Source organism: Mandrillus leucophaeus, unplaced genomic scaffold (genome assembly GCF_000951045.1).
Source record: "Mandrillus leucophaeus isolate KB7577 unplaced genomic scaffold, Mleu.le_1.0 Scaffold52, whole genome shotgun sequence".
NCBI lineage: Eukaryota > Metazoa > Chordata > Mammalia > Primates > Cercopithecidae > Mandrillus > Mandrillus leucophaeus.
Genome location: NW_012105586.1, coordinates 2,181,695 through 2,193,734, shown reverse-complemented (window position 1 = coordinate 2,193,734; position 12,040 = coordinate 2,181,695). Strand labels below are relative to the sequence as shown.

The window sequence follows — 12,040 nt, the reverse complement described above, 5'->3', positions numbered from 1 at the left end:
CCCAGGCTGGAGTGCAGTGGCGCGATCTTGGCTCACCACAACCTCCGCCTCCAGGATTCAAGCAGTTCTCCTGCCTCAGCCTCCTGAGTAGCTGGGATAACAGGAGCGTGCCACCATGCCCGGCTAATTTTTGTATTTTTAGTAGAGACGGGGTTTCACCATGTTGGTCAGGTTGGTCTTGAACTCCTGACTTCGTGATCCACCTGCCTTGGCCTCCCAAAGTGCTGGGATTACAGGCGTGAGCCACTGTGCCCGGCCATTTGTTTCTTCTTGCTCCTGCTGCCTGGGTCTGTTGACCACCTTGATGTGGCCCTCCCAGTGCAGACATTGGCATGTGCCAGGCCTCATGTCTGCACAAGTGTCCTGCTCCTTGACTCCCTCTATGCCTCCGCCACCAGCCACAGGTCTTCAGCACCCCAAAGTGCTCCAGGCATCTTCCCGACAGTGGTAGCCCCAATTTATCTGTGCACCTGACCAGAAGCATAGACTTCAGTTCAGAAGGACCTGCTTTTAAGCAAAGCAGGATCAATGGAAATTACCCATGCCACACGTAATAGATGTGCCACCATGATTTTATCCACCTGCCAGTTGATGGCATTTGGGTTGCTTCCAGTTTAGGGTTATTATGAATGAAAACAGCTGTGAATATTCTTTTTTTTTAAACATGTATGAATTTATCTTATATCTTTTATTATTATTATTTTTAGAGACAGGGTCTTACTGTGTGTCCCAGGCTGGAGTGCAGTGGCATGATCTTGGCTCACTGCAGCCTTGAACTCCTAGGCTCAAGTGATCCTCCCACCTCGGCCTCCCACAGTGCTGAGATTACCAGCGTGAGCCACCATGACTGGCTGATTCTTGTACACGCCTTTGGGTGAATGTATATTTTCATTTCTCATGGGTAAATACCTAGGAGGAGTGGCTGGGTCATTGTGCTGGTCACACAGAATGCTTTTGAAGACTAGTCAAAGCTGGTTACCTCTGGTCTGAGCCAACCTCTTCTTTTTACACCCAGAGAAAAGCACAGGGCCAAAGCTAGAGCTGGAATGCAGGGATCCCAAGGGTCAGCCCAGAGGACTTTCCACTGGAAGACACCACCCGCCCACCTCCTTCTTAGTTCTGAACCTAGAATTTACCCAGCTAAATTACAATCACCTCAGCTAAATTACAATCAAGTTTGAAAGCAGCATAAAAACATTTTCAGACATAAAAGGTCCAGAAAGCTTTTCTTCCTACATCCTCTCCTAGGAAGTTATTTGAAGATGTAATTCAGCTAAGTGAGGGGGCAAAAAAGAAGGAAAACAGGAAGTCATGGAACCTAGAGACTGGCACTCCATCCTAGCAGAGCAAGGAAGGGAAGTCCCGGAATGATGTGCTGTAGACCACTTGAGCCAGATCAGAGCAGGAAAATGGAAGGAAGGTTCCAGGGAAGTGTTCCCAGGAATAAAAGAGAGAATTGTAGTACATTTCATGATTAGTAGAGTTGAAAAACCTGAGGATATGGTGAGGGCACACTATCCTTTTGTCAACAAGAAAAAGAAAGGCAATTGGAAACTCCAGGGAAAAGAAAAAGCTGACAAGAAATATACAGTCCAAATATGAAGATGAAATTTCACCTGATTTTAAGCAATTCCTGAATGTACAAAAAGAGAATCTGTTCGGCCTTGATGCTAAGACCATTCTTTAAATGGCCCAAGGACTGGGTGTTTAGATTTAAAGAGAAGTATATCCATCTGGTAAATAATATCTTTTTTTTAGTTCTTAAATGAAGGCTAAGAGTAGGCAGATTATTTTTTTCTCTTCCACTAGGCCCTTACCAGAGAACACGGGCAGACTAACTAGGGGCTAGATAATACCTTCTCCTCACCTTCAAATCCAAAGAGGAGGAAAAGGGGAGGATCACTAACTCAGGGAGGAAAAAAGAAAGTTACAAGTGAGGTATAGTATATTCAGAGAGGGGATGAGAGGCACCCAAGGAGTACTAGGTCCCCCTCTTCTGCACGTACAGGAGGGACAGCAGATCTGTCGCTGGATTTCAGCAGGTGTTTCAGCAGCAGCTGAGACTATGGGCCTGTCTGGTTACATCAGGCTGCCCTGGAGAGAGGGGAGGGGACTCTCTCCTCATGATGCTAACTGGGAATAGCCACAGTTAATGGGTTTGAGCACCAGAGCTCCAATCCACTCAAAGTAAGTGTTCACTGAAACCCAGTGACATTTCAAACACTGGTTCAAATACTAACATCACATCATAACACATCGCATCATCTTCTCCATAGCCTCCAGCCTCCAGGCTCCAACTAATTCAGGTAAGAGTCCAGTGACCTTCTCCAAAGAGGAGGGTTCCTCAGAACCCTACAATCCAAGAAATAAATTAATCCTGGCTTTACTTTTTTGTCTATCTCAGGAAAGATCTGAGAGGTGTCACGAACACTTTCTAGAGGGGAGATGTGTGTTATGTGTGTGGGGTTGCTTTGTACCACATCAAAAAGGGGTGCCTCCACCAGGGCTCTGGGGGCGGAGAGGTGTAGTGACTGAGCAGAACCCACTTCTAATGTAGGCCAAATTTTCCAGCCCCAGAAAAGCAGGAAGCTTCGACGGAGGTGCCTAGTCCCCAGGCAGGAGTCAGGGCCGTCCAGAGGAGAGTGCTCTGAGCTGGAACTTGCCATCTCTGTTTCTTGGGTCTAGCTCCAGCCCTGTGGCTCTCTCCATCTGTAAAACAATGTGACTGTGTCAGAGCAGTGGTGGCCAGCTTCGAACTGGCCTTCAGAGACATTTCGTCTGGCCAGCACAGTGATCCAGCCACCCTTCCTAGGCACTCAAGAGGAGTGACATTATATGTTCACACAGAGGCACCCACAAGAATACTCATAGCTGCCTTGTTCATCATAGTTCAAACTGGAAACAACCCAAATGTCCATCAACTGGGGAACGGGTATGTAAACGGGTTCATCTGTACGACAGAACGCCATTCGGCAACAGAAAGGAATGAACCTGAGTGAATATCAACAACATTATGCAGAATAAAAGAAGCCAGACCCCAACGAGTACATATTGCATGATTCTGTCCACATGAAATTCTGGAACAGATCCACTCTTCTACAGTGACATAAAGCAGATCAGTGGTTGCCTGGATCTGGAGGTGGGGGCAGAGTGAGTGAGGAGGGGCACTAGCGAACCTTCTGGAGGGATGAGAATGTTCTGTATTTTGATTGGAGTTAGTTACCTTTGTCAGAACTTATCAGGCTGTACACACTTAGGGACATTTTCTTTTTTTATTTTTACTTACTTAAAAATAAAGACAGGGTCTTGTTGTGTTGCTTAGGCTGGTTTTGAATTCCTGAGCTCAAGTGATCCACCCGCTTCAGCTTCGCAAAGTGCTGGGATTACAGGCGGGAGCCACCGTACCCTGCCGGGGATACTTTCTTGTATATAAATTGTGCCTTAGGCTGGGTACGGTGGCTCACGCCTGTGATCCCAGCACTGTGGGAGGCCGAGGTGGGAGGATCACCTGAGGTCAGGAGTTCAAGACCAGCCTGGCCAACATCGTGAAACCCTGTTTCTACTAAAAATACAAAAATTAGCTGGGCGTGTTGGCAGGTGCCTTGTAATCCCAGCTACTTAGCAGGCTGAGGCAGGAGAATCACTTGAATCCGGGAGGCAGAAGTTGCAGTGAGCCGAGATCGTGCCACTACACTCCAGCCTGGGCAGCAGAGGAAGACTCAATCTCAAAACATTAAAAATAAGTAAATAAATAAATAATTCCTTAACAAAGTTGATTTAAAAGAAAAAAACTTTAAACATTGAGACTGTTTTTAAACATTAGGAGATTTCAGGTTTCTCTTAAAAGCAAAAGGTCTAGCTGCCACCTTCCTGGGTGATCACAGCTGTTAGAGATGAGTAACAGCTTCTTCACTTTGTTTTATTTATTTTGAGTCTTGCTCTGTCGCCCAGGCTAGAGTGCAGTGGCATGATCTCAGCTCACTGCAGCCTCCACCTCCTGGGTTCAAATGATTCTCCTGCCTCAGCCTCCCTAGTAGCTAGGATTACAGGTGTGTGCTACCACACCTAGCTCATTTTTGTGTTTTTAGTAGAGATGGGGTTTCAACATGTTGGCCAGGCTGGTCTTGAACTCCTGACCTCAAGTGGTGCTCCTGTCTCAGCCTCCCAAAATGCTGTGATTACAGGTGTGAGCCACTGTGCCTGGCCAGCTTCTCCACTTTGATCTTTTGAAACACAAATCTGACTGTCTTAGCTCCCGTGGTGCTACCTGGCTGGAAGCCACCAGTCCCTGGTTAACTCCTTCCTGGAGATACCAGCCTCCTTGGCGCTGGTTCTCAGATGTTACCTCCCCTCTGTAGATATGGCTGAGAAGGACACCACCTTTGAGGCGCCACCCCTGGGGACCCAGCCTGACTGCAGCCCCACCCCAGAGAATGGCGAGGCGCCTGCCAGGTGACTCCCCGACCCCTTCTCTCTGTTTGGCTGCTGCGGGAGGGAGCTGTCCCTGCCATGCCCAGGGGATGCCTGGGAGGCAGCTGGGCTGGGGGTGGAGGCGGGGCCTGGGCTGTTCTTGTTAAATGTGTGCCCATCTTTGTGCTAACATCATTGGAAAGCCAGAAGGCCTCGAAACCCAGTCCCTGCCCTCAAAATGCCTGGCAGAGACTCGGGACAGAGGATCTAGGGGCCCAGGCTCTGGCTGCGCAGTCTCTAGAGAAAGGGAATTATTCTTGAGTACACACTTCCCTCTTCCCATCTCCATCACTCCTGCCTTGGGCTTCTCCCTGCAGTACCAGCCCCACTCTGAGCTCCCTGGTGGACTCCCAGGCCAGTAAGACGCTGCCCATCCCAACCAGCGCTCCCATCGCTCTCTCCTCCACGGGGAGGCCCGTTCTGGATGCAGGTAATGGTCCCAGCCCACCCCCCGCTACTCCCAGGAGGGGCTTCCTCCTGGGGAAGGGAGATGAGGAGGAGCCAGGAGGGAGCGTCTCCTTTGTGGGTATGGCCTGAGAAGGGGGATCAAGGTTGACTCCAGGTTCTGGCTTCTTGAGTTGGGGCTGTGGCTCTGGCACTTGCTAGTGACTATTCTTGTTTTTTTTTTGAAGCAAAGTCTTACTCTGTTGCTCAGGCTGGAGTGCAGTGGCACCCATCTTGGCTCACTGCAACCTCCACCTCCCAGGTTCAAGAGATTCTCCTGCCTCAGCCTCCCGAGTAGCTGGTTTTACAGGCACTTGCCACCACGCCCGGCTAATTTTTTGTATTTTTAGTAGAGACAGGGTTTTGCCATGTTGTCCAGGTTGGTCTCAAACTCCTGACTTCAGGTGATCGACCCGCCTCAACCTCCCGAAGTGCTGGGATTACAGTGGTGTGAACCACTGCACCTGGCTGCTAGTAACTGTTCTTTAATTCTTGTAGGCAAGAATTTTTTTTCACAGCTTCATCCTCATGGCTCATAATTGCTACTCAGAAAATAGGTCTCTGTTGATGGATTTCATGACTTCGACTAGTTGTCCTTTGAGCCTCAGTTGTCTCATCTGTAGAATGGTAATGGCAGAGACCATGCAGGGTTGTAAACAGTGTAGCATTGTAGACGGCCTCTGTAAGAGTTAGTTCTTAGGCCGGGCGCGTTGGCTCATGCCTGTAATCCCAGCACTTTGGGAGGCCGAGGTGGGTGGATCATGAGGTCAGGAGTTCGAGACCAACCTAGACAACATGGTGAAACCCCGTCTCTACTAAAAATACAAAAATTAGCCAGGCGTGGTGGTGTGTGCCTATAATCCCAGCTACTCAGGAGACTGAGGCAGGAGAATCGCTTGAACCTGGGAGGCGGAGGTCTCAGTGAGCCGAGATGGCACCACTGCACTCCAGCCTGAGCAACAGACTGAGAATCCGTCTCAAAAAACCAAAAAAACAAAACAAAACAAAACAAAAAAACAAACAAAAAAACCCCCAAGAGTTAGCGCTTATGGAATGATGCCAGGCTACTCATTTTAGGACTTGCAGTTCTAGTGGCTGACACGAGGTGGCAGTAGTGCTCAGGCCAGTGTTTCTGAAAGTACGGTCCTGTCTGGCAACATTGGGAACTTGTTAGGAAACTTGTTAGGAAAGCAAATTGTGGGTTCCATCCCAGACCTAGAGAATCAGAAACTGCACTTTAACAAGATCTCCAGGGCACTCATACGCACATTAACGTTTGAGAAGCACTTAACTGGCATATACTACTTTTTAAACATCTGAACATGGACTTCAATAAAGTGCAATCACTAGCTCTATGACCTCTGTAAGGGACAAAAGGGGAAAAGGAAGCGAGTTCAGTACCATGGTGTGAAGAAGTGGATCCAGACAGGGGTTAAGAGCGTGGGTCCTGGAGTCCACCCGGCCTGGCCTGGCCTGGGCTGGGGCTCTACCACTTACTCTCAGGGTGACCTTGGACAGGTTAACGAACTTTCGTGAGCCTCAGCTCCCCTCATTTTTAAACTGAAGGTAGTGATGGTGCCTAGGGCCTAGGGTTGGGGATCATTCATTCAGGGAATGCTTGTGGGGCGTGTTTATGTGTAGAGAGGGCTCCATGCCTGCCCTCATCAAGCGGTCTAGAGGGTTGGCTGGGAGGGGACTGGTTTCAACCCCTTCCTTCCCCTCACTGCTTGGCCCTCCCCACCCTGACTCCGGCCACACCAGCAGTGCTGCCAGATGCTGGTCACACCAGGGCTTCCTCCACAGTCCCCAAGTTTTGGTCTGTTGGACCTCAATTCCTTTGTTCTGGCTCCTAGATGCCTCCATTTCTCACCCTCTAGACATGGTTTGCCCTTATCTCAGCCTTAAGTGGTTGATCAGCTTCCTGGAGCCAGGTGAGGGAGGGCTGGATGAGATACAGCCTTGGCTTGGAAAGGACCCGGTGTTGTTAGCCATGGTGGAAGCTGTGTCCCAGGAGAAGGAGGAAGTAGTCTGGGGCTGGGGCTGTCCTGTGTGGTTGCAGTGAGGCAAAGAGTGCGGGGTGTCTCTGTGTTCCAGGGCCAGTGCTCTTCTGGGTGATCCTGGTGCTGGCTGTGGTGGTCGGCTCCAGCACCTTCCTCCTGTGCCACCGGAGGGCCTGCAGGAAGCGAATTCGGCAGAGTAAGTGGCTGTGTCCTTGGGGCTTTGGGGAGGACAGGTTGCTCTCTGCCAGCCTGGCCTGGGTCCTTTGCCTGCCTGCTCCTGCCCTCTGTGGCCACCATCCCCAGCCTTCCTCTTGGTGTCGTTTCAGAGCTCCACCTGTGCTACCCGGTCCAGACCTCCCGGCCCAAGCTAGAGCTTGTGGGTGAGTGTCCAGCTGTCCAAAGGGGCTGCCCGAGCCAGAGGAACACAGCGCAGCTCTAGGCCTGGGGCGTGGGCTCCAGAGACTGAACTTCTAGCCCAGCCTCGAGGCTCCCTGTCTGTGGCTGCTGTGGCATTCTGTACATCTGTAGGGATGTAATGCGGGTGAAACTCAAGCGTGTGGAGAATGCAATGAGGTGAAGACTGGACTGGGTGTGAGGACTGCGTGGCTTGCCCAGAGCAGCACCTGGATGGATGCTGGCATGAACGTTTAAAAGTCTATCTTGTCTTTCACTTTTTCCTCCAGTATCCCCAGGGGGTATTCCCGCCAGCCTTCCCTTCCTCTCTACATTCTATCCTCCCTTTCTCCCTCTCCCTCCTTCCCTCTTTCCCCTCTCTCCCCCTCTTCTACCAGCTGGTGATCAGCCCAGGGGCAGGAGGGGAAAGGAGCACATGGGGCAGGAGGGACCCTGGTTCTTACAAGCTGTGTGACCCCGAGTGAGTTACTGAATTGCTCTGTGTCTCAGTTTCCTCATCTGGAAAATGTGATGGTAGAACCTACTTCAGAGGCCGGGCCTGTGCATTCATCAAGGCCGGGCTGTGAAGCGCATCATGGAGTACCTGCCTGCAGTCGACGGCTGCTGCCTGTTGACAGGCTGGCCTGTGCCTGGGGCTTTTTCCTCCCTGGAAGCTTCAGGCCTTCTGGAGTCCTGGGTGCTTCTGACCCCCTCCCTGGTCCCTGCACTCTGATCCCTGGCCAGCCTCCGGGCCAGCTCTTCCAGGCAGCCCTTGGGAGCTGGGACCCTCCTCACCTGTCCAGGCGGGGCATCTAGACAGCGCGTGTCTTCTAGCTCTCACCTGGGGCAGGGGGCTCCCAGCCATCTTGTGCCGAGCACCTTCTCTCTCCTGGGCAGCCCCTTCCAGGCAGGCCAGGGTCTTCCTCAGCACTGCATGGCATGGATTGAGTGCTGGGCTCTGATGGGGGAATTGTCTGAGCCTTCCTTTCTGATTTGCAAGGTGGGCTCCCATAGAGGCCTCCTGCACTCCCCCAGTGATGACCTTTGTTCTGCAAGGAGGAGACGGGGCTCAGCGAGGTGGACGGCTGGCCCAGGGCCACACAGCCTGGCAGTGGCACAGCCAGCCTCAGGCACTGGTCCTAGGGGTTTTGGTTTGTAAAGGGCTCAGCCCTGTCCCCTCTTCCTTCCCCCCGCCAGCTCTGTCCCCCACCCGAATGCCCACCCAAGAGCCACGTGCTCAGCGTAAGACCAGGTCCTGGCCCGTCCCCCGATCTCCCCAGGACCCTTGGAGAGGCCCTTGCGTAGGCTGACTCTTGACTTGGGCACAAAAACACAGTCCACTGAGGCATGTTTTGAATTTGATGAGTTTCACAAGCGAGCGCTTGTGGTCCCTGTGCCAGGGGGGGTTTTTGTGTTTTGATAGTTTCAAGCCTGTTTCCATGACCTGTCAGGCTGCGTGTCTCATTGAAACCGGCATTTGCTTTCTTGACATTTTTCTAGTATTAGAATTTCCATTGCCGTCAGTTTATTTTTTTTTCTTCAAACCTCTGTGAGAGCAGTTTTGTTACAAGAAGAAAAAAAGAAAGAAAACACCTTCCCCTAAGAAGCCAGATCTGCAAAGAACTGAGCCCCGAGACTCGATGGTGGACGTCCTATCTCAGGTCGTTTTTGACCCTCTGGCTTCTTCTGGTGGGCCCTTGGGGTCTGGGTTCCCAGGCCCAAGATGGACAGAAAGTGAAGCCGAGACAGGCAAGCTCACAGGGCACAGGGTGAGAACGGACCGAGCTGGCTGTATGCCCGTTTCCCTCCCGAGCCGTGGGTGGCGAAGGAGGGAAGGAGAACTGGTTCATTGGTTCATTCGTTCATCTATTCACATGGTCTTAACTGTGCACTTCCTCCGTGCAGGCTCTGTGCCGGGGCCCAGAAGCTGTCCTAGCTCCCTCCAAGCTTTTAGACTAATTCCGACTGCCTGCAGAGGCCAAAGGCAGGCAGGATGGGAGCGTGTGCCCCTTGGCCTCCCACATCCCAGACCTGGGGCAGAGGGTGCTCCTGGTTCCTTTGAGCAGTGAGCGCATCAGGGATCTGTGGTGCGTGCAGGTGCGATGAGATACTTGCCAACCAGCCCTCGAGTTGATCCGACCTTCCCGCGTGTGTCCTCGGTGACAGGCATTTGCAGAGCACACACGTGATCTCATCTATTCCTCCAGTGGCCTGTGAGGTACCTACTGTTATCCCCGTTGCACAGATTAGCAGCCTGAGGCACAGGATGATGAAGTAATTTAAGGCCACACGCTGGATGAGCAGGAGGACGGGGATTTTATTGTGGTTGTTGAGATGTTTGTAAAACAATTTTTCACCCTTGGCACCATTGACATTTGGGAATGGATCATTCTTTGCTGCGGAGCGCTATCCTGTAGGACATTCTGCAGCCCCTCTAGATGCCAGCAACACCCCCTACTTGGGACAACCAAAAATGTCTCTAGACATTGCCACGTGGCTCCCGGGGAAAAACTACTCCTGGTTGAGAACCACCGGTCTAAAATTCTTTTCTTTTTTTTTTGAGACAGACTCTCACTCTGTCACCCAGGCTGGAGTACAGTGGTGCAATCTGGGTTCACTGCAACCTCCGCCTCCCGGGTTCAAGTGATTCTGCTGCCTCAGCCTCCTGAGTAGCTGGGATTACAGGCATATGTCACCACGCCTGGCTAATTTTTGTATTTTTAGTAGAGACGGGGTTTCACTGTGTTGGCCAGGCTGGTCTCGAACTCCTGACCTCATGATCCACCCGCCTCAGCCTCCCAAAGTGCTGGGATTTACAGGCGTGAGCCACCATGCCTGGTCTTAAAATTCTTTTAATCCTTCATTTTTATGAGCACTTGAGTCATTTTCTGTTATTCCAGGGAGATTTAGGTTGAAAGAAATTCTTTTTTGTTTTGAAACAGTTTCAGACTTGCAGAAATGGTATAAGTATGAAGAATTTATTTTGACCTGAACCATTTGAGAGTAACTGACTGACTGGATGTCTCTCACCCCAAAAACTTTAGTGTGTGTTTCAGACAAACAAGGGTGTATTTTACACTATATAGTAAGGATCGTCAGAATCAGGGAATTCACACTGATACGTGACACACAACGAACTCTCAGGCCCTGTTCAAGTTTCTTTATTTGCCCCAATAATGTCCTTTATAGCAGAGGACTCCAGCTCAGGGCCACGTGTTACATTTGCTTGTCTGGTTTCTCGAGTCTCCTTCTGTCCGGATCCATTCCCCAGGGTTTTCTTTCACTTTCTTGGGAGGAGCGCAGGCTGGTGATTTCGTGGATGCTCCTTTGCTTTGGGTTTGTCTAGTGTTTTCTCCCGAGTGGATTCAGGTCACACATTTTGGGCTGGAAGGTCCCAGGAGTGATGCTGGGCTCTCCTCTCTCGGGGCGTCCTGCCAGGTTTCGATTTGTCCCTTTCCTGGTGCTGTGCACTCTGAGTGCTTGGCCGAGGTGATGTCTGCCGGGCCTCTCCACTGTGAGGTCTCCATTTGCTCCTCGGTCATTACTGTCTTTAGGGGCGTTACTTTGAGACTATGTCAATAGCCCATTCTTCAGCAGACCTTCATTTTCTTTTCTTTTCTTTTTTTTTTTTTTTTGAAACGGGGTCTGGCTCTTTCACCCAGGCTGGAGTGCAGTGGCATGATCTCGGCTCACTGCAATCCCCGCCTCCCAGGTTCAAGCAATTCTCCTGTCTCAGCTCCCGAGTAGCTGGGATTACAGGCGTGTGCCACCATGCCTGGCTAATTTTTTGTATTTTTAGTAGAGACGGGGTTTCACCATGTTGGCCAGGCTAGTCTCGAACTCCTGGCCTCAAGTAGTCCTTCCACCTTGGCCTCCCACAGTTCAGGGATGACAGGCGTAAGCCACCGCGCCCAACCCGTAACTTTATTTTCTTCACTTACATCTTTATATCTGTATGGATTCATGGGCTCCTATTCTGTTCAATGGGTTATAATCTCTTACCATCATTTTTTATTTTGATGCTCAGATGGTCCCAGATGAGGTCAGGGAGAGCCCCTTCAAGCCGGCTCTTGTGTGCTTTGGTATATCCTCATCCTGTGCTTTCAGCACGTCCCTATTCTGAAATGTTCCCAGCTTAACTTGTGCTCTCCTGCCCCGGCACTGGAATCAGCTCTGTCTCCAAGGAGCCCGGGGTTTGCATTGAGGGGTACCTGTTGCCAAAGCCTAGCTGAACCTCTGTGCTAAACTCCCCCCTTGGGCCTGTTCTGCTTCCCACAGCATTGGGGAATCACAGGCCAGAGAGGGGAGGGGATTAAAAGTGGAGAACAACAGGGATGGAAGGGACCGAGAGCTTTATCTCGCATCAGAACGCACGTGCTCCGTGAGCGTGGCCTTCAGAGCAGCCTGTGACACCGTGCACTTGTGCAGTCTGCCCAGCGTGGTCCTGGACTTGTGTCCTGGGGGTGCCAGACAGGCTTACGAGAAGATGGTGGTGATTCCAAAAAGCAAGGAAACCAATAAATAAGGCTAGTAGATTGAATCAGCATTTTTAGGGGAAGAGCAGTTGTGAAATCTGACCTCTGCACTTGGCAAGATTTGTTCTGGGTCTTTATCAGAATCCTGATGGGTTGTAACACAGCTCTAGTCCATGTCAGAGCCTTCCAGATTCCGCCTTTTTACCTCTGTGATTTTTACGCTTGTTTGGGAGAGTCAGTATCGAACTCTGACTTTCT

At 51.0% G+C, this 12,040-nt stretch overlaps 1 protein-coding gene across 2 annotated transcripts in view; it reads left to right on the top strand.

The window, feature by feature from the left end:
- The window catches only part of TNFRSF8 (tumor necrosis factor receptor superfamily, member 8), an 82,726-nt gene that overhangs the window by 58,017 nt on the left and 12,669 nt on the right, over positions 1-12,040 (top strand). For both annotated transcript variants that reach the window (XM_011996569.1, XM_011996570.1), the window contains 4 exons: positions 4,359-4,452; positions 4,788-4,900; positions 7,009-7,110; positions 7,241-7,294. In XM_011996569.1, the coding sequence (XP_011851959.1) occupies positions 4,359-4,452; positions 4,788-4,900; positions 7,009-7,110; positions 7,241-7,294 (363 nt within the window). The remainder of the gene's footprint in view (positions 1-4,358; positions 4,453-4,787; positions 4,901-7,008; positions 7,111-7,240; positions 7,295-12,040) is intronic.